Here is a 26,797-nt window from a genome sequence, read left to right as displayed (position 1 = left end):
ATGTTGTAAAAGTTAAGTTCCAAATGCTAGGTCCTGGAGGAACTTGAATCTCAGGGTAAGAAGTATGGTCTTTGTTCTCCAGGCCAGTGGTTTCTAGAATAGGGGCTGTGCCATGACGCCAGGGGATTTGCAATCAACCAATCAGAGGGTGGGAAAATGGGTCACATCCCATAGCCAATCCTGGCCTTGTCTCTAATGAACTATACCACCACCTCCTTCACCCATTATCAGCCAACTCTCCCCTCCTCTACTCTGCCCACTTTCATGCTGGCCTCCCATTTCTCACACTGACCCCTTGGGCCAGTTATAACCTAATTCTGCAAACCAAGCAGCTGGTAATGCAGGCAAAATTCCCTGCCCCGTCTATTGTTCTCCCATCTCATCCTGAGGACCAGGCTCTGCTTTAGGGACATGGACAGTGAAAAATAGCCCTGCCTCTCTAACTTTCCCACATTTTCGGCAGTATAAAGTGAGGCATAGAGGGTAAACAGGCATCGTTGGGTTGTTACCTCCCCATTCCCTACAAACCACCCCTTTCCTAAACTTTCCTATTACTCGGTACTCCCCGACCTTCTGGATTCCTAGGTTTACAACCTCAGTGCCACACTCAACTCCTCACCCTCCTTCACCCCATATATCCAATGAGTGGCCAAATCTTATTTCTATTTCCACAACATCTCTCCCCTTCTCTTTACACACAAGGCTATCACTCCAGCTCAGGTCCTCATCCCTTCTTACCCAGATGATTGCAACAGCCTAGTCAGTCTCCCTGCCTCAAGACTCTCCCCTCTCAAAGTCATTTTCCTAGAGCGGAGGTCCAACCATGTCACTCCCCTATTCAATAAACTCCAGTGACTTCCTATTAACTTGTTTAGTCAGTCATGTTTGACTCTTTGTAACCCCATTTGAGACTTTCATGGTAAAGACACCGGAGTGGTTTGCCATTTCCTTCTCCAGCTCATTTTACAGATGAGGAACTGAGGCAAACAGAGTTAAGGGACTTGCCCAGGGTCACACAGCTAGTGTCAAGTGTCTGAGGTCGGATTTGAACTCAGGTCCTCCTGAATCCAAGGCCAGTGCTTTATCTACTACGCCACCTAGCTGCCCCCCTATTAACTATTAAGTAATATTTTATTAAGGATCAACATTACTTCACCTTCAACTCATAGTTTTGTTTCATCTATTTTATATAAATTGTATAATAAGGATCATTATTATATTAGTAGTAGCACATGTATGTAATTTGCAAATAAGTAAATAAATACATAGTGGACTTATATACTCAACATTTTTCATTTACATGAAAATTTGAAGACCACTGCACAAAGCAATGGGAAGCCAAGTGAAGGATTGTGAACCGAGGGAGGATGTGCTTTAGGAAGACTGAAATCTGATAATTGCTATTATGCAAAATGGATTGTGGGGCAGCTAGGTGGTACAGCAGATAAAGCACTGGCCCTGGATTCAGGAGGACCTGAGTTCAAATATGGCCTCAGACACTTGACATTAATAGCTGTGTGACCCTGGGCAAGTCACTTAACCCTCATTACCTTGCCAAACAAACAAAAATGGATTGTAAGTGGGAGACTAGAAGCAGGGAATCACAAAATCCATTGAGCAACAAACATTTTCTCCCATCTAGAGGTTTTCTCAGAGAGGCCTCAGTTTCTTCATCTTTAAGAACTTACTTTCAGGGGCAGCTAGGTGGCACAGTGGATAAAGCACTGGCCCTGGATTCAGGAGAACCTGAGTTTAAATCTGATCTCAGACACTTGACACTTACTACTAGCTGTGTGACCCTGGGCAAGTCACTTAACCCTCATTGCCCCACAAAATAAAAAAAAATTTAAAAAAAGGAAGAACTTACTTTGGATTTGCTGAAGGTCCCAAGTTGATATTCCCCTTGGATGTTGAGGTCTAAAAAGATTTTAAACAAAACTAAAAGTTATTTAAAATCAATTTTATTCCTTTAGTATTTTCTTTCTCAAAATCCACAAACAAGTGTATAAAAATTTATTTATTCTCCCATCTATGAAGTAGAAAAAATCAAGTATTGCCCTTATTCAAAGATGAGGAAAAAGTGATTTTTTTCCAAGTTACTTAAAGTTCTGAAATCTCAGGATTCCAGGATCCGGCTTTGTGCCCATTCCCTACGCCCACGGTTTGCAATTTGAAAGCCCAACATTAGAAACTCTGAATGGGTTATGCCAAAGGGTAAATAATAAATATCAGAAGCAGCAAATCCAAGAGGATTCAGGGATGGTTCTGCCTTGTAGCACTAGCACTAATTTTGTATATGAGGCAAGAATATAAAATTAGTTCCCTCTCCCCTCCATAGTCTGATGCTCTTGGGAGAGTCAAGGTATACTTTATTTTTCTGCACCCCTCAGCTTTGTACGGTGAGGCAGGCATTTGCCTCTCCTTATAGCTCTGCTGCCAAGAGGTAGGTAGGTGATAGGCAAGACTTCCAACAAACATAAGTACTCGACTTTCCAAGATCCCAATGGACAAGCGAATACAATAAAAGTCCAGCCTTCACGGAGTCTATATCAGCAAGAGACAGTCTCTTCCCTTCTCTCATGATAGGAATATGCACTGCTAGGGGCTGTGAGAGACTCAAAGATGACTGAGATGCAGGCCCCTGTCCTCAAGCTTCCTCATCGGTAAAGCGAGCAGGTTGGAAGTGATGGCCTCCAAGGGTTTATCACCCTATGATTGATGTCCTATCATTTAGTTTGAAAGGAGGTTAGATCCTATATGAGAGAAATTCCTAGAGGGAGACCTTCAGGTTTCAGTTTCTTAAAAAATGGCCAGTGACACATTCTATATAAATGGATGACTAAAGTATTTATTAAGCACTTACTGTAAACAAAGTCCTGTGTTCAGTACTGGCAATATAAATAGAAAGGAAAGACCATCCCTACCCTCAAGTTCTAATGGAGGAAGACAGCACATGGAAGGTTTCTGCTGTAAGTCAAAAGAAAGCTTCATGGTCTTTAAGGTGAATTGATAAAACAGTTGGCAATGCCGCTTCTTGAAGTTTTTAAATTGATTGCCACTGATAAAAACCTAGCGTTTGGGGGTCTCCTTCTACTTTAGTCTCTGCCTCCCTTACCAGGGGTTGGTAACCTGGAATCTCTGAACTTTTTTTTCATTTAAAAATATTTTAATATAATTGGTTTCTTTTATAATCTCATATGTTTTATTATTATTTTTTTTTTGCAGGGCAGTGAGGGTTAAGTGACTTGCCCAGGGTCACACAGCTAGTGTCAAGTGTCTGAGGCTGGATTTGAATTCAGGTCCTCCTGACTCCAGGTCTGGGGCTTTATCCACTGTGCCACCTAGCTACCCAATCTCATGTGTTTTATTCCATGCTTTTTTTTTTTTTAAGTGAGGCAATTGGGGTTAAGTGACTTGCCCAGGGTCACACAGCTAGTAAGTATTAAGTGTCTGAGGCCAGATTTGAACCCAGGTACTCCTGACTCCAGGTCCCATGCTCTATCCACTGCGCCACCTATATTCCATGCTTTTAAAAACATCATTCTGGGGCAGCTAGGTGGCACAGTGGATAAAGCCCCAGTCCTGGAGTCAGGAGGACCTGAGTTCAAATCCGGTCTCAGACACTTAAACACTTACTAGCTGTGTGACCCTGGGCAAGTCACTTGGCCCCAATTGCCTCACCAAAAAAAAATTTTAAAAACGATTCTGAGGAATAAGCTTCATCATACTGTCAGAGGGAAATAAGAGGTGGAGAACTCCTGTTCTAGATGTCCTATCTAATTCCATTCAACAAGTGGAGCAGATGTTTTCTATCTTCTTCCTCCCAGATCTCTTTGATGCTGTATATATATATATATATACATATATATATATATATATATGTACACACACACACACACACACACACACACATATATATATATATATATATATACACACCTACATGCAATCCTGTGCTTATACTGGGAGCCCCTTAAATGTGGATAACAAGCTCTTCTTGTGACAAGAAGGAGGAGGTAGAGGAAAGAAGGATGGTCATCTGTTTGTGATAGTAAGGTCACCTACCAACTTAGTCACAGAGCTGGAAGTAGAACCAAGGTGGCACAGTGGATAGAGTGTGAGCCTAGAGTCAGAAAGAACTGAGTTCAAATTTGGTCTCATACACTTACTAGCTGTGTGACCCTGAGCAAGTCACTTTACCCTGTTTGCCTCAGTTTCCTCATCTGTAAAATCCACTACAGAAGGAAATTGCAAACCACTCCAGGATCTTTGCCAAGAAAACCCCAAGTGGGGTCACCTAGAATAGGACAGGACTGAAAACAACTAAACAATAAATCCTGACTTCACATTCAGTATTCTTTCCCATGTAACCACCTACCTATTCAATAAACTCCAGTTTATTACCTATTACCTCCAGAAAGAATCAAATACAGTATCCTCTGTTTATCTTTTAAAGCCCTTCAGAACCCAGTCCTTTCCTACCCTTCTAGTTTTATTACACCTTACTCTCCTCCATGCACGCTCTGATCCAGGGACAGATTGTTCATCATACAAGATACGCTCTCTCCTGACTAAAATTTTCATGGGGGGCAGCTAGGTGGTGCAGTGGATAAAGCATGGGCCCTGGATTCAGGAGGACCTGAGTTCAATCCAGCCTCAGACACTTGACACTTACTAGCTGTGTGACCCTGGGCAAGTCACTTAATCCTCATTGTCCTGCAAATAAATAAATAAAATAAAATTTTCATGGGCTGTCCCCCATCCCTGGATGCTCTCCCTCCTCTATACTTCCTGGCTTCCCTGACTTCCTTTCAGAGACAGCTAAAATCCAAATAGCTTGAATCTTAAACCTGCATCTCACCCAGATGTTACAGTATTAATCTAGGGATGAAGAGACAATATTGTGTTCATGAGCAATGCCAGACAGCTTGACCACAAAATGGATAAAAACAAATGCCATCCCCAGCCCCCTGCAACTTACCCTTCTAGACTTATCTCTTACCTCTATTCTACACCCTCAACTGTTACCACACAGCTCACACCTTTACCTGATATAAAATCCCAGTCCCACCTAGGCTCATAGATTTAGAGCTGGAAGAGACATTAGAACTCATTTGTTGGGCAGCGAGGTGGCGCAGTGGCTAGTGCACTGGCCCTGGATTCAGGAGGACCTGAGCTCAAATCCAGCCTCAGACACTTGACACTTACTAGCTGTGTGACCCTGGGCAAGTCACTTAACCCCAATTGCCTCACCAAAAAAAAACAAAAAACTCATTTGTTCTAGCCACCTCACTTTGCAGATGAACCTAAGTTCAGTAAAATTGAAGTGACCTGCTGAAGGTCACACAAGTATTAAGTGACAGAGGAGGATTTGAACCCAGATCCTGTGACTTCACATCCATTGCCCCTTCTGCTCTGAGAGTTTGTGTGACCTCTCTACTGGGTGAGAGAGGGCAAGAAGGGCATCATAGTGTTGGGTTTAAGTAAATTACATACCCCAAATTTCAGCTTACTTCCTTCTCCAGAGATCTCCCCAGAGATACACCCTCTCTCCACCATTTTTAAAAGGCAAGAATGAGCCCCCAATCCCATTGTTCTGGGATAGGTCCTCCCACTGTATATCTCCCTGCCCCGCTTTTGTATATTGTCTCTCCCCTAGATTGTAAATTCTTTGAGGGCATTGATTGTCTTTTGGGGGGGGGGTGAGGCAGTTGGGGTTAAGTGACTTGCCCAGGGTCACACAGCTATTAAGTTGTCAAGTGTCTGAGGCCGGATTTGAACCCAGGTCCTCCTGACTCCAGGGTGGTGCTCTATCCACTGCGCCACCTAGCTGCCCCGATTGTCTTTTTTAAATTGTTATTATTAATTGTATCCCCATACCTTAGCACAGTACCTGACACATAGTAGGTGCCTAGTAAATGTTTATTGGATTTATTGGCTTGGATCCCTCCCACTCCAAAATAAAACTGATTTCAACTCACCAGGAGGCTAGGACTTGCAAAACAATCCACTGTAAAACAACCAAGCTCTCAGTACTACACACAGGGTGGAAGGCCCCCTACTCAAGTTCTTCAATTTGTCCTTCACCAAAATCATCACCCAGTCTCAGAACTGACACCCTCCCCCTTTTCCCCTTTTCTGAACACCTGCCCAAGGCCAGAGAATTCTCAGTCACAAACCTCTCCACACTTCGGTCCAGGAAGCAGGCCACAGACCCTCAGAACCTGAGAGTAGGAAGGGACACTAGAACATTATCAAAATGAGTCCTCCAAATGAGGAAACTGAGGCCATGAGAAAGGTAAAAAAAAAAAACAAAAAACCTGCCAGAGATCATACTATGTTAGTGACAGGACCTGGACTAAAATCTGAGTTTCCTAACTCCATACAAGTCTGTTAAAAGCAGCTCAGAGCATGGGGTCCCACCCTCAAGCCTCCCACCCACCTTTTGATAGAAGGCCATCTTCCCAAAGGTCACTCACTATAAACAAAGGGTGAGACTGCAGTACCTCGAAAATCTTTTGTTGTTCTTGTTGTTGCAAATAAGGAAAATTTTTTACTGCCTTTGAGAACAGATGCATTGACTTTGGTAGTGTATTTTAATACACTTTATACATTCATGTACCTGCCTTCCTAGCAGCCCCAAAGAGCCTAGACCTTGAATGTCAGGGCCCTAAAAAGTGAAGGTATTCCACAGAGGCAATACCAACTTAAACTTACCTGGAGGCTAGGACTTGCAGACGGATCCATGGTAAAACAGCCAATCTGTCAGCACTGCAGACAAGAAAAGAGGGAGAAAAGAGGCTGGAATTAAAAACCCTCCTCACAGCCTTTCCCTTCCCCCTCCCCTTTCCCATTATCTTCCCCCTCCCCCTCCTCTAAACACTTAACTAATCAAAGGAGAGTCCCCAGGTGCAGTAAACCTCCACACTTGTATGTTCAGGCTGCAAAGCTCAGTCTCCTGCATCCATAAGGGCCACTCGAATCCCTCTCTAGCCCAGTGGCTGGTCCCCTTTGCCCTCTCTGGGGCTTGGAGCCAATGATGTGTGATAGGGCTCAATGCCCCATCCACGAAGCCCCTCACCTGCTCAGGTATTTTCCTTCCAACTTCTTCCCTTTCATCCTCACCATCAGACACCATCAGAGCCTGCCTGAGTCTCCCACAATCCAGTGTTCATAGGTATGGAAGAGGGGCAGGGGGCAGAAATTCACAGGAATGTGAACGTCATGAAAAGGTCAACCAAGAGCCCTTCATTTTCTTAGGGGCTTGCAGGGGCGTGGAGGAAGAGAAGGCTAGGACTGCTTCTCAGGTCCTTTTATTTATCCATTCTCTCTCCACACCAAAATCATCACCCAGTCTCAGAACTGCGATCCTCCTCCTTTTTCCCTTTTTCGAACACCTGCCCAAGGCCAGGGAACTCTGCATCACAAGCCTCTCAACACTTGGGTACAGGCAGCAGGTCACAGACCCATAGAACCTGAGGGCACTATACCGGACACTGAGAGAACCTTTCCGGACACTATACATTATCAAACTCAATTCTCCAGAAGAGGAAACTGAGACCAGGGGAAAGGAAAACCCACCAAGTCCTACTGTGTTAATGACAGGGCCTGGATATAGAATCTGAGTTTCCTAAACTCTTAGTATAAGTCTGCAAAAAGCAGCTCAGAGCATAGGGTCCCACCCCCACACCACCCCACCCACCCTCATTTTTAATAGGAGTAGATATAGAAGGCCTTCTTCCCAATGGCCAATCAATATAAACATAGGGTAAGACTGCAGTACCTCAAAATCTTCGGAATCCTCTGCCTGCCCTTCTCCAGCCCCCTTGGTCTGTAAGTTCTGCAGAGCCAAGCAATGTCCTTAGCTGACAGTCAGAAGAGACCGATTATATAGACACTCTTCTGTTTTCCCCAATAACTTAGCATTAAAGATCAATGGGAAAAGATGAGCCCAAATCAGCTTTCAGGCAGTCCCGGGAGGGAGGACTGGCTTACAACAGAAGTCGGCAATCAGTGCTGGAAAGCCGTGAGTCCCAGCAGCGATGGAGAAGTTTCCCCTCTGTGTAACAAACAGCCAGCAAAGGGCCCGGGAGTGTGACCAGCTGGGCCCACAGCTCGCTCATTCACCTTTGCCTCCTTTCCCCAGCTGTTACAACACACCCATCCCCAACCCACTTGCCCTACAGGGCGGACCTGCCACTGGAAATTCAGTCATGAATTTCACTCCAGGGCTGAGGGAGGCAAAGGAGAGAGAGATGAGGAGAGAGGAAAGAGTCTTTCTGCTTCCTCAGGGAGAGGTTTCTGCAAGCACCCAGATTTCCATTCTGCACATGGGGTTTGACCTTAAAAGAAGACCTGAAGTCCAGGGTTACCACTGGAATCACAGTTGTCAGTGGTACAGGTGAAAGCTGGGAGAAATCCAAGCCCTGAAGGAGAAATAGAGTCACAGTATCCCAGACAGAGCTGGAAAGGGAGCTCAGAGGTCATCTTTCACAAGAGGCAATAAATGATAGAGCTGGGATTTGAAACTTGATCTTCTGGTGCCAAATCCAGCACTTTTTGCACCATATCATAATGTCAGAGCTGAAAGAGACCTTTGAACACAGAATGTCAGAGTTTTTGTTGGTGGTGGTTGTTCAGTTGTTTTCAGTTGTGTCTGACTCTTGGGATTTTCTTGGCAAAGACACTGGAGTGGTTTGCCATTTCCTTTTCTCCTGCTCATTTTACAGATGAGGAAACTGAGGCAAACAGGGTTGAGTGACTTGCCCAGGGTCACATAGCTAGGAAGTATCTGGGGCTGGATTTGGGCTCTTCCTGACTCTAGACTTGGTACTGTATCCACAGCACCACCTAAAAGAGACCTTATGATACAGAATGTTGGTAGGGTCCTTAGAACACAGAAGTTAAGATCTACAAAGGTCCTTAAAATACAAGAAACAGAATGTTAGAGCTGGAGGGGACCTTTAGCATTCACCTAGTCAAATCTTGTCATTTTACAAATAAGGAAACTGAAGCTTAGAAAAAAGATATGCCATATCCAGCATTACACAACTTGGTTAGCAGTGGGCTTTTTCTATAACACCATACTATGTCTCCTATGATCCTGGTCTGTCCTTAACAACAAGATGCACGCACACAACTTTGTAGTAATTTAAGAGTAAAGGAAGACCAGAGAAAGAGCAAATACACCCTCTCAATAAAAGTAAGGGAATTAAAATCTGCCCAGGGACTTTCAGCCCTAATCTCTTTTCTTCCTTCCCCTCCCCCTTCTCAGGCTTAGTGTCAAGATTGGAGAAAACTTTGCTTTCATTAAAGGTTTTATTTATGCCCTCTCTTTCAGTCTCCTCCCCAGTTCTATTGTCGGCATTAGTCAGAGAACATTGGGGTGTTGTATTTGCCTACTCAGAGAAAGTCAAACACAGAAATAAGAAAGGAATGTGGCAGATTCATGGCCTCAAATTCCAGATCCTAAATTATCGACTGTAAGCAGCACTGGGCACCCTTCCCCTTGGACTCAAGCCCTTTCAGGGAGGTGGGACCATAGTCCACGAGATCAAACCAAGAGCTTGGGCCCAAGGACAGTCAATAAAAGGTGTTTCTATTTGGTGTTAAACACCACAAGTGGGATTGGCCAGCAGGAGGGCAGGCCCTGAAACTGTCAGATTTAGGTAGGTACTAGAAAAGGAGCCTTAAATGTCTCTCCTTTCTCTATTTGCCCCGCCTCCCACCCCCATGATCGGAGGAACTTTCAAGGTCAAACGATTTACAGGAACCAGCAGGTAAGAAATACTCAAAAGCCAAGCGATGGAATTGACCTGTCAACTTTCCCAGGAACCAGTTGGACACTGATCTCACTTAGGAGCTCCAGACCCACTCCTTCCTGAGCTGACCATGGGGCATTTTCCCAGGCTGGGCTGGACTACCTACTTAAGTCATTTCACTTTGTATGTGGCTTGAAATTCACAGAATTTTCAGAGATATATCTTAGAGGTCATGGTCATTAGATCCTATATTACTAAAGCTCAGATTTCAACCAGAGATGGAAACACTGATAGGCACAAAAACAAAACAAGGGGACAGCTAGGTGGCACAGTGGATAAAGCATCGGCCCTGGATTCAGGAGGACCTGAGTTCAAATCTAGCCTCAGACACTTGATACTTGCTAGTTGTGTGACCCTGGGCAAATCACTTAACCCCCACTGCCCCGCAAAAAAACAAAACAAAACAAAAACCCTGCAAATTCCCCTACTCCAAGCACCCCATCGACTATCCAAAATTTTTTGTCTACTATAGGAAATTATACCTGTTCATAATGCAATGTAAATTCTTTGAGGGCAGAGTTTATTTCATTCCTGTGTTGCATTTCTGGTGCTTAACATACTGCTTTGCACAGAGTAGGTGCTTAAATATTTGTTGAACTGAAAAAAAAAAAAAACGAAATTTTTATAAGGTGCCTAATCTGTGCTTGGTGCTGTGCTAACAACCCATCCCCCACCTCCCCACCCCAAAAAACAAGCTTAGATAAAATAGAGTCCTTTTCTTAATGGAATTTACAATTTTAAAAAGGAGTAACATACCAACATAGATAGCTATGATATAAAATACATGATAAGTGCAGCAGAGAGGGACAAAACAAAGTGCTATGTAAAGTCTGAGGGAGATAATCGTTTTAATGTTTAATGTAGTACCTATCTCTTTTTCCCTTTTCTTCTGATTCTTCTTTCACAACATGACTAATGCAGGAATATGTTTAATGTGACTGTACATATACAACCTATATCAGATTGCTTTCTGTCTTGGGGAGAGGGGAGGGAAGGGAGGGAGAAAAATTTGGAACTCAAAATCTTATAAAAACAAATATTGAAAACTATCTTTACATGTAACTGGGACAAAAAATAAAATACTATTAAGAAAAAAATGTAGTAACTACCTCATGGGTTTGTCATGAGGCTCAAATGAGATCATTATAGGAAGCATCCATGCAAAAAACATTGAAGTGCTATATAAATATTATTTCTTATTACTATTATTTGTGGCAATGAATCAGGGAAGGCTTCCTGAAAGAGATGGCTTTTGAGTAGGACTTAAAAGGAAGGAGCATAGATTGGGGGAATAAAGTGAAAAGTGCATTACAGAAAACAAAAGAAAACCTAGAAGGAAGCAAAGAAAAGCTGGGTAGCATTGAAAACAATGTATTTATGTGTAATATTTATTATGTAGGCTTCTTGAAATGTAAATTTATTATTTATATTGAATCCTCTCATGTTCTGTTGTGTCCATGGAAATGTTCTTTCTTTCATTTTGTATTTAAGTTTAAAATGAATAAAAAATTTACCAAAAAAAGTACAAAAAAAAGGGGGTGGGGAGAAGAATGGCTAAGAATTCAAATGGGTGGAGAGAGAAAGGTGCTCATTCCAGGAATGGGGAACAGTGTCTGAGCAAAGAGGCTACAGAAAGCTGTCCAGTGTAGTTGGAGTAGAGAATGTGTGAAGGGGTATAATATGATATGAGGCTGGATAGGTGGGGTGGTGTCAAACTGTAGAGAACCGTGGACTGCCAGACAAAGGAATGAATCTGAACTTTACCCAGGAAGCAGTAAAGAACTCTGGAAGATTTCTGAACTCCTGATCAAATATATATATGAAAATATTCTTCTAGAAATGTTATGAAGAGGGTTGGATGGGAAGAGAAAGAGCTGGCAGTTATTCCTATAGGCTGATAATAAGGGTTTGTACTAAGGTAGTAGCACAACATTAGAAAAGAAAAAAAAATAGAGGAGGAAACAGGTAGAGAAGCATGTGGCCAAGGTAGAATCTGGACATTCTTTTCTTCCCTTAATTTGGCTGACTGTTGTCTCCCAGCTCTCCTCCTACTTGTCTAACCACTCCTTTTCAGCTTCCTTGGCTGATTTATCACAGAATTTCTGCCCTTCAGTGTAGATGTCCTTTAAGGTTTCACCCTTGGAAGGAAGTCAAAAAGGAAAAAAGCAATTATTAAGTGCTTACTATGTGCTAGGAATGATTCAATGTGCCAGGGATACAAATACAGTCAATTCTTGTAATTTGCAGTACTTATGTTCTATAAAGTTGCCCCAAACACTGAATTAGTGAATATTGAACCATTGCTCCTAAAGGAGATAGAGAGTTTGGTTCCTGAGAGCCCTCTGGTCACTACATTTTCATCAACTAATCAATGCCTAACCTTGTTTTATGTGTTTTTGTTTAAAGTCATCGTATTTAATATATATTTCTTACCCAATTATATGTGAATTTCCTGTTCCTTTTTCTGACTGTACAATATTGCTGATTCATTAATATTCTTTCTCCATAAGATACATCATAGCCTTCTTGTGCTTAGGCAATACCAGAGAACACTTCGGCTCTATGCTTGGGGGCCATATTAAATAGCTAAGTCACCAACAATAAGCACAAAAATGCAAAAAATGTGACACTAAATAGATGGCAAAAAAAGGATGTGTTTACAGGATGAGAGATGAAACAAGAAGACAGAGCATTGCCTCCTTCAGCCTCACCTGGGAAATTGTGCATGGGGTGACTCAAATGTTTCGCCACTCTGCAAATGTCCAAGAATGATCAGGAAAGTGCCTCGAGTATTTATTTTGGAGTTACAAATAGATTTTATTGACGAGAGGAATTTACAAATATGGAATCCATGAATAACGAGGATTGACCATATAATCCCTGACCTCCAGGAGCTTTCATTCTAAGGGGGGGGGGGATATAATACACAAAAGGGAGCTGAAAAGTTGGGGGGGGGGACATGATTTTGAAGTCAAGAAAGTGAGAGACAGGGGAGGGCAGTGCAGACAAGATAACCTGAACTCCTGCAGGCTGATATTCCAGGTTGAGCAGGAGTCATAGAATGTTCCAGGGCCAGGAGGCCCCAGGCACTGAGGGAAGTTCAGAAATGAGACAACAATAGAGGTATAATTACAAAATCCTGAAAGAAATGGCCGGAAAGTACTCTTCTCTATACTATCTCCCTTGATTATCTCATAAGCTTCCATGAGTTCAATTATAACCTCTATGCAGGTGACCCCTTCATCTTTACTCTGAACTCCTATTCATCATTTCCAACTGTGTGTAAGACCTATCCATCTGGATATCCCATTGGTACCCCAAATTCAACACATCCAAAATGAAACTCACTATCTCTATGCCCATCCCTGACCAGACACTTCCCTCCTTTCATCTTCCCAATCTCTGCTGAGGACACCACTGTCTTCCCAATCACCTAGATTCATAATATCAGAGGTATCCTTGATTCTTCCCTTTCCTTCAACCCCTACATCTAATCATTGCCAAATCTTATAAATTACACCTTCACAATGGCTCTTATATCTATCCCATTTTCTCCACTCACTTGGCCACCATTATAGTTAGGGTCTTCAACACCTTTCACTTGGATGATTATAATAGTCTTCTCATTGGTCTCTCTGCCACTAATCTCTTCCTTCTCTAATTCATCCTTCAAACAACTATTAAAATCATCTTTCTAAGGCACAGGTTTAACCATGTTATTCCTCTGATCAAAAACTTTTGGTGGATCTAGGGATATCTTATTGTCTGTAGAATGAAATACTTCTTAGCCAGCTTTCAAGGTTCTCCACTGTCTGATTCTAATCATATTTTTAATAGAACTCCCCTTTATGTGATATGTTGTCTAAATGGAAGTACTCTCTGTTATTTTAATTTTTTAAAATTTATATTAGTCATCTTTATATCACATTACTCCCCTTCATGCATTCTATTTCCTAGCCAAAGTCTACTAGTAGTTGTTGCCTGAACTTGATGTGCCATCTTCTTTTGCCTCGATCTATTTGCATAAAAAAAAATCTCTCCTGAAATTTGGAACTAGGCCCAAAGGGCTGTAAAACTGTGCATACCCTTTGACCCAACAATACCACTGCTAGGTCTGTATGCCAAAGAGATTTATTTTAAAGGGTGGAAGGGAGAGAAGGAGCTATCTGTACAAAAATATTTATAGCAGCTCTTTTTGTGGTGGCAAAAAATTATAAATTGTAGGGATGCCCATCAATTGGGGAATGGCTGACTAAGTTGTATATTTTTATAATGGAATATTGCTGCACTATAAGAAATGATGAGCAGGATGGTTTCAGAAAAACCTTGAAAGACTTGTCTGAATTGATGCAAAGTGAAATGAGCAGAACACTGTGCACAGTAACAGCAATATTGTACAAGATCAATTGTGAATGACTTAGCTATTCTCAGCAATACAATTATCCAAGACAATTACAAAGGACTTGATGAAAAATGATATCCACCTCCAGAGAAAGAACTGATGGAGTCTGAATGAAGATCAAAGCATACTGTCTTGGGGTGGGGAGGGGAAGGGAAGAAGGGAAAAAATATTTGGAATTAAAAATCTTATGAAAACAAATGTTGAAAACTATCTTTACATGTTACTGGAAAATAATAAAATACTTTCATCATGATTTAAAAAACAAACAAAACAATAACAAAAGAAATGGACTCCTTGAAAACCAGAATAGCCCAAACAGAAAGCAATGTCTTTATGAAGCAACAAGAAACATTAGGCCAAAATCAAAAGATTTTTTTCATATAGAAGAAAATGTAAGCTATCTGATATCAAAACCAACTGGCCTGGAAAAAAGGAAAGAAAATATAAGTGTAATGCCCTCTTGGGGCTCACTCACCCGACTCACTCCACACTAGTAGCTTGGTTCTAAGGGTAAGTCTGTGAGGGGCTACTCTCCTAAACACCAGCTCCTTTGTGTATGGCTCCCCTTGACAATCAGACTCTGTTCTTTTGCAAAGAACTACTTACTTAAATAGCATAGAAATTAGAGTAATTACAAAGCATTCCCCTCAGCATCCATCAGCAGCACACTCTCCCAAAAATATACCCAAAGGCCAGCCTGGGGACAAGTCGACACAAACTTGGAGTTCAAATAGTGATAAGGCATACATATATACATTGCCAGGGCAACTTACAACTCTGGAACATAGCAAGTCCTAGAGGTCTTTCATCTGCCCATTAGGTTCTTTCTTTTATATATAAGATTTATTTTTTAAATTCAATTTTATTTTCAGTTCTAAATTTTCTCCCTCTTCCCTATTCTTCCCCTCTCCATTGAAAAGGCAAGAAAAATAAAACTCATTACAAAAATGTATAATCATGCAAAAAAAATTTTTTTGCATCAGCCATGTTCTCTCCCTCCACCCCAAAAAAAAAGCAAGGGAAAGAAAGAAATAGAAGAAAATATGTTTCAGTCTGTACTCTGAGTCCTTTATCTGGAGGTGGAGAGCATGTTTCATTATAAGTCCTTTGGAATTAAGGTTAGTTTTGATCAGAGTAACTAAGTTGATTATCTTTACAATGTTGCTATTACTATATAAATGGCTCCCTTGGTTCTGCTTCCTTTTGAATCAGTTCATATAAGTCTTCCCAGGTTTTTTGCAACCATCCTCTTCATCAAATGACCAATCACATCCTCAGAGGATCTGCAATGAAGCAAATTACTTAGATCTGACAGAGAGGTGATAGACAACATGTAGAGGTATACATATGTTCTTTGTACATGGGCATCCTGTGGATTCATATTACTTAGCTATGTTTATTTATTACAAGGGTTTTCCCCCTTTCTTTCTCTTGTTTAAGTGGGGGAGGGGTCACAGAGGGCTGGGGTTAGCATTAATGATGTTTAAAAAAATAGGCCATTGAAAGTTTTTTAAAATGAACAGAAGAGAACAAAAAGGAAGTTTATAAGGAAGCAGAAATGTTTATATACTTTTTAAAAAGCAAGTAATTTGAAATGGAAATTCAGTTTTTTATAGAATTCCCTTTTATGTGATATGTTGTTTAAATGGAAGCACTCTCCGTTATTTTAATTTTTAAAAAATGTATATTAGTCATTCATTCTGTCATATCATGGGATGAATTAGTTCAATCAGACTGCCCTCCTTTTGTTGTTTAATCAAAGGGAAGAACTGAGGAAATGGTAGTTTTCATTATAGGAGAGGAAAATTAAGTAATTTTAGAGTATATAACCCTTTTACTTAGGGAGGTAAGCAAGAAAGGCCTAGGGTCACTGTTACCCTCCTGTATTCTTTACAGCCTCTCATTGAACTAGATGATTTCCAAGGTCTCTTCTAGCCCAAGATTTGTTGTCTTCTAATTCCCAGGAGTAGTGTTCTCAGACTAGTAGTACTAGTAATCTACCTACTTATTTTAACACTTTAAGAGACATAGGCTTTCCTAATGGGGTGAGAGGAAATCCCTGAAATGACAGTGATGGCAATCCCAATAAGACTTAGATGGTCTTCATGGGCAGCCATAGCCAAAAAAACTCACCTAGTAAGTAAGCTTTTGGTGAACCTGGGTGGGCTCTTATTCTGCCAGACTATTGCCAAAATCATATTAAAAGCCTTTCCAGCTCAGTAAGCCCTGTCCAAGCTTGTGTTCTGCTGGCCTGACCTTTGAGAGCCCCAGGTCACTTTCATGCTCCATTAGGCATTTGGGTAAAACCTTAGTGGAGAAGTTCACCTTGCATCACGAGTAAAACAGGCTTGTGTGGGCTGTCCTAGAACCTACCTACCATTTATGATATAGTTTCCTTGGAAAAGTGCCAAACAACTGATTTACAAATTAACTTTTGAAACATAACCCATTAGTAAATCAGGGACAGGCTGTACCCAGATCTCCTGCCAAAGATTACCTAGAGTTCCCATGAAAGACAAAAACCTGGCCTGGAGGGATAATGGGACTGACCAAGGGAATCACTGCTAATGTTATGTGCGAAAAATACTTAGATTAGCTCCAGCACTTAATGTGTAACCTTGGACAAGGCACCAACAATCACTGGACTTCTGTAAAATGAAGATGATAGCTTGTTTTATCTAGGGGTGGTTATGAAGAGAGAACTTTGTAAATCTTAAAGCACTATATGAAGGCTAACTATTCTTTTTCTTATGAATAAAACACTTTCTAAATGTGAGTTATATTTATTATTGTAGCTGCTGTTTCTAAATCTCTTTTCATCTTTGTGAAGACCTTGAGATGTCTTTCACAGAAGAAGACAGATGGAGCAGACTACATGAGACATGTCACTGGAAAGTAAAACTGCCTGATTCTCTAAGACAAAGAGAAGAAAGTATAAGCTGTCATGCCTGGATTGTACTTTGGGGCAGGAAGCCATGAAATAGTGTAGGGGGGATGCTATCCATACTCCCCAGCATACTCTTTTTTTCTTAAGGTCTTCCTTCTGCTGCCCTGATTCAGGATTTCATGAAAGAAAGAGCAGCAGGTGACCAGGGAGCACATGTAGAGGTGTACTGTGACCCCCTGGCCAAAAGCCAGCACATGGCACCATGAGAGAAAGGCAATTGGGAGCCAGCCCCAAAGAGAAAAGATCCAGAGTTACTGAGACTGTTGGCTCCAGTGAATCCCACTGGACTAGTGAGCCAGAGAAGTGCATTTTCCTATCAGTCGTTGAGTCTGATGAGTGAATGGATAGCCCTTCTACTCAGCTCCTCCATAAACCATCAGAATTTGGGTGGGGTTCTCCACAGCTGTACCCTAAGGTCTCAGAGGGTAACGGAGAAAATTTGGAGATGGTTAGAAGCAAATGTCTCTAACAGGGGCATTTGGACATTTTTGTTTGTTTGTTTATGTTTTATGTACTATAAGCCAATGATGTTGTAACGATTGGAATGACGCCAGCTGCTGGAGACTTACTGTAAAAGAGTTCCGCCCATGAAGCGAAGGTCTTTGAGGGCAAGACCAGGAGTATCTTCTTTGGCATCAGGAAGTGGCGTTGACTAGTGAGAGGAAGAAGGAAGGGACTAGCGCTCAGTCTGTCTCTTTCCTGGGGACTCTGGTGGAGAGCGGAGCTAGAAATATGCTCTCTCTTTAATAGATAGGAATCTAGGCCTTTCTCTCTCTCTTTACCAAATTCTTATTCTACTTAATAAGTGCTTAAAAGTCTAACTCTTGCTAAAGCTTATAATTTATTAGCGACCACTCATTAGATATTTTAGACAGTTTAGCTAGAATTTTAGCCCTTAACAATGTCAAACTCAAATAGAAATGGATCCTTGTATGCAGCATATATACTTAGAAAATCACAAATTAACATTATCTATGTTGTAATATGTTTTTATTTATTTTGTTAAACTTTCCCAATTATATTTTAATCTGGTTCAGGGCCCACTGAGGAGTTTTGTATTCTGCATAGGACCCACAGACCCTGGATTTGACACCTCTGTTTTAAACTATATGAGCAGGAGCAGCTAGGTGGTACAGTGGGTAGAGCACCAGCCCTGGAGTCAGGAGGACCTGAGTTCAAATCTGCCCTCAGACACTTGACACTTACTAGCTGTGTGTCCCTGAGTAAGTCACTTAACCCTAATAACCTCACCAAAAACAACCCCCCCCCCAAAAAAACCACAACAACAACAAACAAATAAACCAAATGACCACAGCACACTAGGTCTCTGAATCAATGAAAACAGCAGGCAGTTAATTAATAGAGTAGTACCCAAATGGACTCATGAGCTAGATTCAGATAACAGACATATTTTAATATTTTGAGCAATATTCCATTTCATCCCTGGAGATTTCAAGGGTCTATAAACTTGGATGGGGAAAATATTATATATTTATTTTCAGTAACTTCTAACTGAAATTTAGCATTTCCTTCCATTATGATTTTTTTCTTTTTTCTTTTTTTTTTCCCCACAGGGCAATTGGGGTTAAGTGATTTGCCCAGGGTCACACAGCTAGTAAGTGTTAAGTATCTGAGGCCGGATTTGAACTCAGGTACTCCTGAATCCAGGGCTGGTGCTCTATCCACTGCACCCCCATTATGATTTTTAAAACTCCAATATTCTGAGAAGGTTTGTAGAATGCCAAAGGGGTCTGTGACACACATACAAAAAAAAATGGCTTAGAAGCTGGTCTAATTGGAGACTATCAGAGAGAGAAGCTACCTGAGCACCTCAAGAAAAAGTAACAGCAAAGACAGGAGCAATAATAAATATACTTTGGGTTGATCTAGGAACCATTCTAGCCATGCTGGAAAGCAATTTGGAATTATGCTAAAAAGTGACTAAAATTTCCAAGTCTTTTAATGCAGATAGATATCTTATTCCCAGGCACATACCCCAAGAGCATACCATATACAACAGTCAGTCAGTTAACTAGCATTTATCAAGGCCCTACTATATGTCAAGTCCTATGTTAAATGCTAAAAAAAAAAATTAAACCCAAAATATTAATAGTCATACTTTTTGTGTGACTGGAAACAACCTAGGTGTCCACTGCCAGGAGAATGACTAAACAATTTGTTGTCCACAAATATAGTAAGACATTATTGCACTATAGGAAATGACAAATATTAAGAATTCAGAGAAACACGGGCCATATGTATGAACTGATGCAGAATGAAGTGGGCAGAAACAGGGGAAAAAATATGCCCAAGGACTACAAAAATGAAACCATAATGAAGAGGGGAAAAAATGAACCTCCCTCCTTGAATTGGAGAGATGGAGGCCCATGGGTATGGATGGTGCCTATTCTATGAGCCTGTGGTCAATATGTGAATTATTTTTGATGACAAACTGTTTTTTTTCCTTTTTTAACTTTTGTGAAACAGCAAGGCTCTATGGCTAAGAGAGAGAAGAAGAGCATATTCAAAAATTAATGTGATGAAAAAACAAAAGGCGACATTTAAAATTAACAAATAAATAAAGAGAGCCCTTGAAGCAAAAAATGCCATTTACAAGACCACAAATGTACAATGAGCTGGAGAAGGAAATGGTAAAGCATTCCAGTATCTTTGCCAAGAAAACCTCCAATGATCTCACAAAAAGGACTCAACAAGAAGGCTGGTGATTTGAGTAGTGTGCCACCTGGTGGGAAATTCAGATATTGTGTTTCTTCATTAATACCGTGCTAGGCTCTCTTTCTGTAAGGCTTAAGGAAGGTGATATTCAAACCAAATAATCTGAGAATTCTGGGCTGGGGCAGGGGGGTGGGGGAGGAGTGTCACATGACAACTACAATTTCATAACAGGGTGTAGAGCTGAGAGGGATTTTATATCATCTACTTCTACCCGTTCACTTTATAAATAAGGGAACTACAGCCCAGATTGGTGAAATACTAAGTGGTATAATTAGGAGTTATAATTATTATTGAAGCTGATGGATATAATAGAAGTTTTCCATGGACAGCATTCACAGACATCACAGGCTTAAAGCTTTTGTTTGCTGTGGCTGGTGGCACAGGGGATAGAGCTCTAGGCCTAGAGCCAGGAAGACCTGGGTTCAAATATGGCCTCAGATACTTACAAGCTGTGATGCTGAACAAGTCACTTAACATCTCTCTGCCTCATTTTCCACAAGTGTCAAATGAGGATAATAATAGCACCCATGTCCTAAGGTTGTGGTAAGGATCTAATGAGATATTTGTAAAGTGCTTAGCACAGTGCCCAGCACATAGTAGGTGTTATATAAATGCTAGTATTATGATAATAAAGAAGAGATGAAGGAGGAAAAGGAACCTAGGATACCAGGGACAACACTGCTTCCTACGTGCTATAATTGGCAGGTAAGAGGCAGCATCATGACAGAAATAGATTAGGAACTTATTGTTGTTTAGTCATTCAGTCATGTGACCCCTTATGGGGTTTTCTCCACATAGATATTAGAATAGTTTGCCATTTCCTTCTCCAATGGATTAGGCAAACAAAGGTTAAGTGACTTTCCCAGGATCACAGAGCTTGTAAGTATGTGAAGCCAAATTGGAACTCAGGTCTTTCTGATTCCAGGCCCAGAGCTCTATTCCTATTGCCAGACAATCATTTTTCTTTTCTTTTTTCTTTTTCTTTTCTTTTTTTTTTTGTGGGGCAATTAGGGTTAAGTGACTTGCCCAGGGTCACACAGCTAATAAGTGTCAAGTGTTTGAGGCCGGATTTGAACTCAGGTCCTCCTGAATCCAGGGCCAGTGCTTTATCCACTGTGCCACCTAGCTGCCCCCCCAGACAATCATTTTTTTTTTCCAGTGAGGCAATTGGGGTTAAGTGACTTTCCCAGGGACACACAGCTAGTAAGTGTTAAGTGTCTGAGGCCGGATTTGAACTCAGGTCCTCCTGACTCCACAGCTGGTGCTCTATCCACTGTGCCACCTAGCTGCACCCCCATAGTCATTTTTTTTTTGGCGGGGTAACAGGGGTTAAGTGACTTTCCCAGGGTCATACAGCTAGTAAGCGTCAAGTGTCTGAGGCTGGATTTGAACTCAGGTACTCCTGAATCCAGGGCTGGTGCTCTATCCACTGCGCCATTTAGCTGCACCCCACACACACACACAGTCATTTTTAATAATCATTAAAGAAACCAAGCTGGCCCGTTCCTATGAGTTCAAGGTAGAAGAAAAAGAAGATGAACTTGAGAAGAAGCAGGTTATATTTCAGGGCAATAAATTAGCTTAGAAGAGAGGACAGAGTAGTCTCATAAGAGTCCAAAGGTGTCATGGAACTTTAGGGAAAACACTGGATTTGGAGTCAGGGAACTGAGTTCAGATCCTGACTCTGCTATTCGTAGTCTGTATGACCTTAGTAAGCCCCTTCCCTTTCCTAACCCTGTTTCCTTACCTGTAAAATGAGCGGATTAGATTTGGTGGCAAAGGATTCTTTCAGATTGAAAATTCTATCATCTAGGTGCAGATAAGCATGTATAACATGCTTGGCTAATGCCATCCCCAGGGTAGAAGAGTCTGGGAAGACTGCCCCTAGAAAGGCAGGAGGATGTGTAATGGAGGGGTCTTGCTCCCCAATTTGGAGCACATGTACACATTCTGTAACTGATTCCAGTCAGCTAGCCACATGGAGAAGAGAATCCTTTTTGGCTGGCTATCAAGCTAGACCTGAGGTAACATTTGAAAGGTACTAACCCACCAGACTCTGGCTCTTTCCAGCCTGGCTGGTGTTTGAGCAAAGAGAAGGAACTGCTGTGGGCCTTTGGGTGAGGGAGGGGCCTCAGGCTAGCTGTTACCTAGAACCACCATGAAACTGGGAAGACATGGGCCTGCTGTTGCTTATTTCTCTGTTGTATTATTTCTTGCTTTTAGGTGAAGGAAATTGGAGATAATTATAACCTTCTGAGATTTGAAAGGTCAGTAGAATGAGCCATCAGAAGTCTGGGAACTGGGGGCAGCTAGGTGGTGCAGTGGATAAAGCACCTGCCCTGGATTCAGGAGTACCTGAGTTCAAATCCGGCCTCAGACACTTGACACTTAACTAGCTGTGTGACCCTGGGCAAGTCACTTAACCCCCATTGCCCCGCAAAAAAAAAAAAAAAAAAAAGAAGTCTGGGAACTGGAGTACATGCCTAGATTTCTAGAACCCAGACAGTGAGGAGGGAAGTCTGATACAAATGAGGAGCAGTAGAGATGCTAACTCATCTATCAACCAAGGTGCATTTGGATGTGACCTTGGAGAACAATGCTGTGTAGAAACTACATTAAATCTGAGTTCACCATCCCATGGGACTGAGATGGTTTGAGGGGAAAAAACAAAAAAAGAGATGTTTAAGGAAGTGTGTATTCCCAGTACTGGAGGGGGCAGGAATGTTTCTAACTTGTGTTCTTGCTGTATATATCCCTTTCGAAAAGTTAATTGATATTAAGTAAAACTAAGTACTAATCCCTGGCAGTTAAGAGTAGGGGAGAAGGGGCAGCTAGATGGCGCAGTGGATAGAGCACTGGCCCTGGATTCAGTAGTACCTGAGTTCAAATCTGGCCTCAGACACTTAACACTTACTAGCTGTGTGACCCTGGGCAAGTCACTTAACCCCAATTGCCTCACCAAAAAAAAAAAAAAAGAGTAGGGGAGAATATAACAGAATGGGGACTTGAACACCCCAGACTCTAGATACTCTAGAATACTGGATACCCTGAGGGAGAGATATAGCCAGCCTCACTGTAGGAGAGTAAGTTCAGAGTCCCCTTACACCTAGGTCAGGAAGCCAAATCCTAGTCTTAGAACCTTGCCTGAGCTATGTAACACTGCTTTTGGTGTTCTGACCCTACCAGTCGCCCTAGGTCCCATAAGAGATCATTGTTAGGAGCTCTCTCTGTGACAATCAAAAATATGAGAGACATTGTTTCTGGGTAATTTAATAATTTTATCAATGACTGGCAGGTTATTAATAAAAAGGTGGTCAGTGGCTTTCTTTCTCGGACTAAAGCCCAAAAATGACAGTGGACTTACAGTTTATATACCCTTCTAACTGCAAGTGGTCCATCAAATAGCAAGCAAGTCTAATTGGTTAACAGTAATCAAATCTAATTGGTTAGCTTAAGATAGAGGTAGGTTATATTAAAATGAAGGGCTATACCAGACCACTCCCAGCCTTGGGCTATCAATTCAAGGAATGCATACCTTTTTCAATGGGTGGACTTAGTGATCCCTGCCCTGACAGGCATTCCTATCTAGACCAAAAAATTTGTCTCTACCCAAGTTTAAATCCCTGGCAGGGTTGGATAGACCTGAACAAGATGAAGAGATTTGGTTTTTTGGTTTTTGGTGGGGTTTTTTGATGAGGCAATTGGGGTTAAGTGACTTGCCCAGGGTCACACAGTTAGTAAGTGCCAAGTGTCTGAGGCTGGATTTTAACTCAGGCCTTCCTGACTCGAGGGCTGGTACTTGATCCACTGTACCACCTAGCTGCCCCCAAGATGAAGAGATTTAATGCAATCTTATTTTCAAGGAGAAGTGGACCTTGCAGCAGAGGTGAGGAGGGGAGAAGGGAAGAAAGGACCTTGAAAGAAGGGGAGCACTGAATATTCATAAGATATCAGTTATTACTAATTGATGCTCCTATCTCTATGCCACAGCAGGGCCTCAGCAGCAACCTGGCAACATCACAAGAAAAGAAACAATATAATTAGACTTTAGATCTGGAAGGGATTCATCCATTCCCCTCATTTAACAAAGGAGGAAACTGAGGCCAAGAGGAAAAGGGATTTGTCCAATGTCACAAGTGATCTGTGTTGACTAAGACCATAGAATTCTTGATTTGAACCTCAAAAGACATCTAGTCCAGCCCCTATGGATTGAGGGTTCAAAAAAGGCTTTCTTTGCCAAAATTACACAGATGCTCAAAAAAAAATTCGAGTAACACTCTTGTGGACTAGATATGAGTCTAGTATCTCTTCTCCACAGAGCTTCAGACTGAAATGTGGTTAGCCCAAAGAATCCCAGTTGCTAGCTGCTATGGATCTAACAGGGGTCCCCCTCTAACCTTACCTGATGGGCTCCAACTCCCACATTATGCCATGTCCTCCTCCAAGATTCTGAGCAATGCCCTTGGTATTTACTACACAATCATTTCTGGAAATAAGACAGCTACCCCTCCTTCAAATGGAAGGATAACAAAGATAAACAATTACGCTAAAATATCTGACACAGTGACCAAGTCTAACAATGTACAGTATGCCCACGACGCTCCCCACAGCTAACTGAAGGGTAGTGTGTTTCATTTCATTTCTCTCTGGGGCTATTATTGCTCTTTCAATTGCTTAAAGGTTGTTTTTTGTTCATGGGCATCTAGGTGGCACATTAGATAAAGTGCTGGTTCTGGGGTCAGGAAGACTCCTCTTTCTGTGTTCAAATTTAGCCTCAGACACTTACTAGGTATGTGACCCTGGGCACCCTGTTTGCCTCAGTTTCCTTGTCTGTAAAATGAGTTGGAGAAGGAAATGGCAAACTACACCAGCATCTTTGCCAAAAAAAAACAAATCCAAATAGGCTCACAGAGAATCAGATGTGACTGAAATGACTTAAACAACAATGTCTTTTGTTCAGGGAATTCCCTGTCACTGCCCCACACAGACTTTCATGTGCAGAGAACTTCTTACACTAATGTGGCATTTAAAAAGGCTCGAGAGACATATCTTCTGGGTAATTCAATCACTATATTAATAATGCCAGCATTTTAATAAAAATATGGTCATTTGGCCCGCTCTCTTAGACCAAAGATAATCATGGAAGCAAACTCACAGCTTATATGCCCATTGGAAGAGGGATGTTCCCTGAGGGTGGCAATCAACTCTGATTGGTTAACAATGAATGAAAGAATGAATATTACAAAAAGAGTTTGCACCTGAAGTTTGATAATGTCATTTACTTCTTAGTTAGCCCCAGCCTTGGGCAATGTATTAAAAAAATTTATCCCACCCCCCCCAACCCAAGTGGAACAAAAAGGGCTTCTCCACCTAGGTGGGGTCTGTATAGAGGAAAAGGTTAGCTAGCTCCACCTTCAGAGATTGGGGTCTTGAAATGAGGATAAAAGAAAAAGGGGGTAATCTGAACCTCCCCAAATCATTGGCTCTTGGGGTTTTTTTTGGTTTTGTTTTTTAATTTTTGTGGGGCAATTGGGGTTAAGTGACTTGCCCAAGGTCACACAGCTAGTGTCAAATGTCTGAGGCTGGATTTGAACTCAGGTCCTCCTGAATCCAAGGCCAGTGCTTTATCCACTGCGCCACCTAGCTGCCCCCTCATTGGCTCTTAATAATCATTTCTCTCGCTGGTCTTAGAGAACCTCTCCTTACACTGTCTAAAACAACCCATTTCACCCTGCCTACAACCCAACTATCCTGAAAGTGGGAGTGAATATCCCTATTGCTCTAAACATACAAATCTGAGATATACAAATTGCAATTGCTAAAGACTAAACTGTTGCCAGCCACAAGGTCAGCACTATTTCTTTGCAATAAGCTACTCTAAACTTTCTCCAGATTTTTGCTGGTAACTTCATCCTGATTATTCAAAGAACTAGTTTTTCTCCTCTCCATGAATCTAGAGCTTAATAAACCTATAGTTTGACAATAATAATAACAATAACAATAACAATAGCTAGCATTTCTGTAGCACCTATTATATATCAGATACCTTGCTAAGAGCTTTACAAATATTGTCTCATTTGATCCTCCCAACAATCCTGGGAGATAGATACAATTATTATTCCCATTTTACAATTCTGGTAACTAGCATAGAGAACCAACCTTCTAAGACCCCACTCACCTGTTAACAAGGCCACCCCTTGCTGTACCATCACCCAGGAATAAGAGAAGCCATCTCCCACTGATCCTCTTAAATTCATCAGTCAGTTCTGCTTTGATATCCTTCTTCTATTCCTTAAACAATAATGCCACTGTCTCTTCAGTACCAGGCCTGACGACATGGTGCAGAAAAGAGTTACTCAGTGTCAGAAAATTAACACACACACACACACACACACACACCCTCTCTTATTCCGGTACCAAACAGCCTCTGCTCATTTCTATCTCTCTCACCTCTCCTTCTTTCTTTGTCTTCCCACTCTTGCTGAAAACTCAAGTAAGAGCATCCAACAAAGTTAAAGGGTAGAATATAAGACCAAAATATTTACAGAACCCTTGGCAAACAATAAGCACTCAGTAAATGGTTTTTCATTCATTCATTCTGATAAGGGGAAACCAATAGGAGAAAGCACGTGGGCCCTTAGGATTCCTCTGTAAAGAATTACACTCTCGCACAAGACCTAATCAGGAATAAGAGAACAGGTTTATTGGGGTACAAGAGAAACCGGCCGGGAGGAAGGTTTTGCCAGAACAAAACGCTTCCCCCCCCAACTGACTTGTGGGGTGCCATTTTATAGGGTTTAGATGGGGGGTGGGTAAGAGTCTCTTATTGGGTGAGGGGCTGGTGGTCTTCCCGCGTTGCGCTGCGGTAGGAAGAATCCCTCCTGAGAGATC

At 41.6% G+C, this 26,797-nt stretch overlaps 1 protein-coding gene across 3 annotated transcripts in view; it reads right to left on the bottom strand.

The window, feature by feature from the left end:
• The window catches only part of SGK2 (serum/glucocorticoid regulated kinase 2), a 66,632-nt gene extending 40,445 nt beyond the window's left edge, over window positions 1–26,187 (bottom strand). The window contains exons 1-4 of one of the 3 annotated variants that reach the window (XM_043990346.1): window positions 26,085–26,170; window positions 10,304–10,418; window positions 6,718–6,771; window positions 1,868–1,917 (exon numbers count right to left, since the gene is read on the bottom strand). In XM_043990346.1, the coding sequence (XP_043846281.1) occupies window positions 1,868–1,917; window positions 6,718–6,747 (80 nt within the window). In that variant the 5' untranslated portion in view covers window positions 6,748–6,771; window positions 10,304–10,418; window positions 26,085–26,170. Of the gene's footprint in view, window positions 1–1,867; window positions 1,918–6,717; window positions 6,772–7,783; window positions 7,984–10,303; window positions 10,419–26,084 lie in introns of those variants that run through there. The other 2 variants (XM_043990344.1, XM_043990345.1) reach the window with 2 other exon arrangements.
• Between the last annotated feature and the right edge of the window lie 610 nt (window positions 26,188–26,797).

Source organism: Dromiciops gliroides, chromosome 2 (genome assembly GCF_019393635.1).
Source record: "Dromiciops gliroides isolate mDroGli1 chromosome 2, mDroGli1.pri, whole genome shotgun sequence".
Lineage (NCBI taxonomy): Eukaryota > Metazoa > Chordata > Mammalia > Microbiotheria > Microbiotheriidae > Dromiciops > Dromiciops gliroides.
The sequence above is the reverse complement of the archived record's forward strand: the minus strand, read 5'-3'. Positions and strand labels throughout refer to the sequence as shown.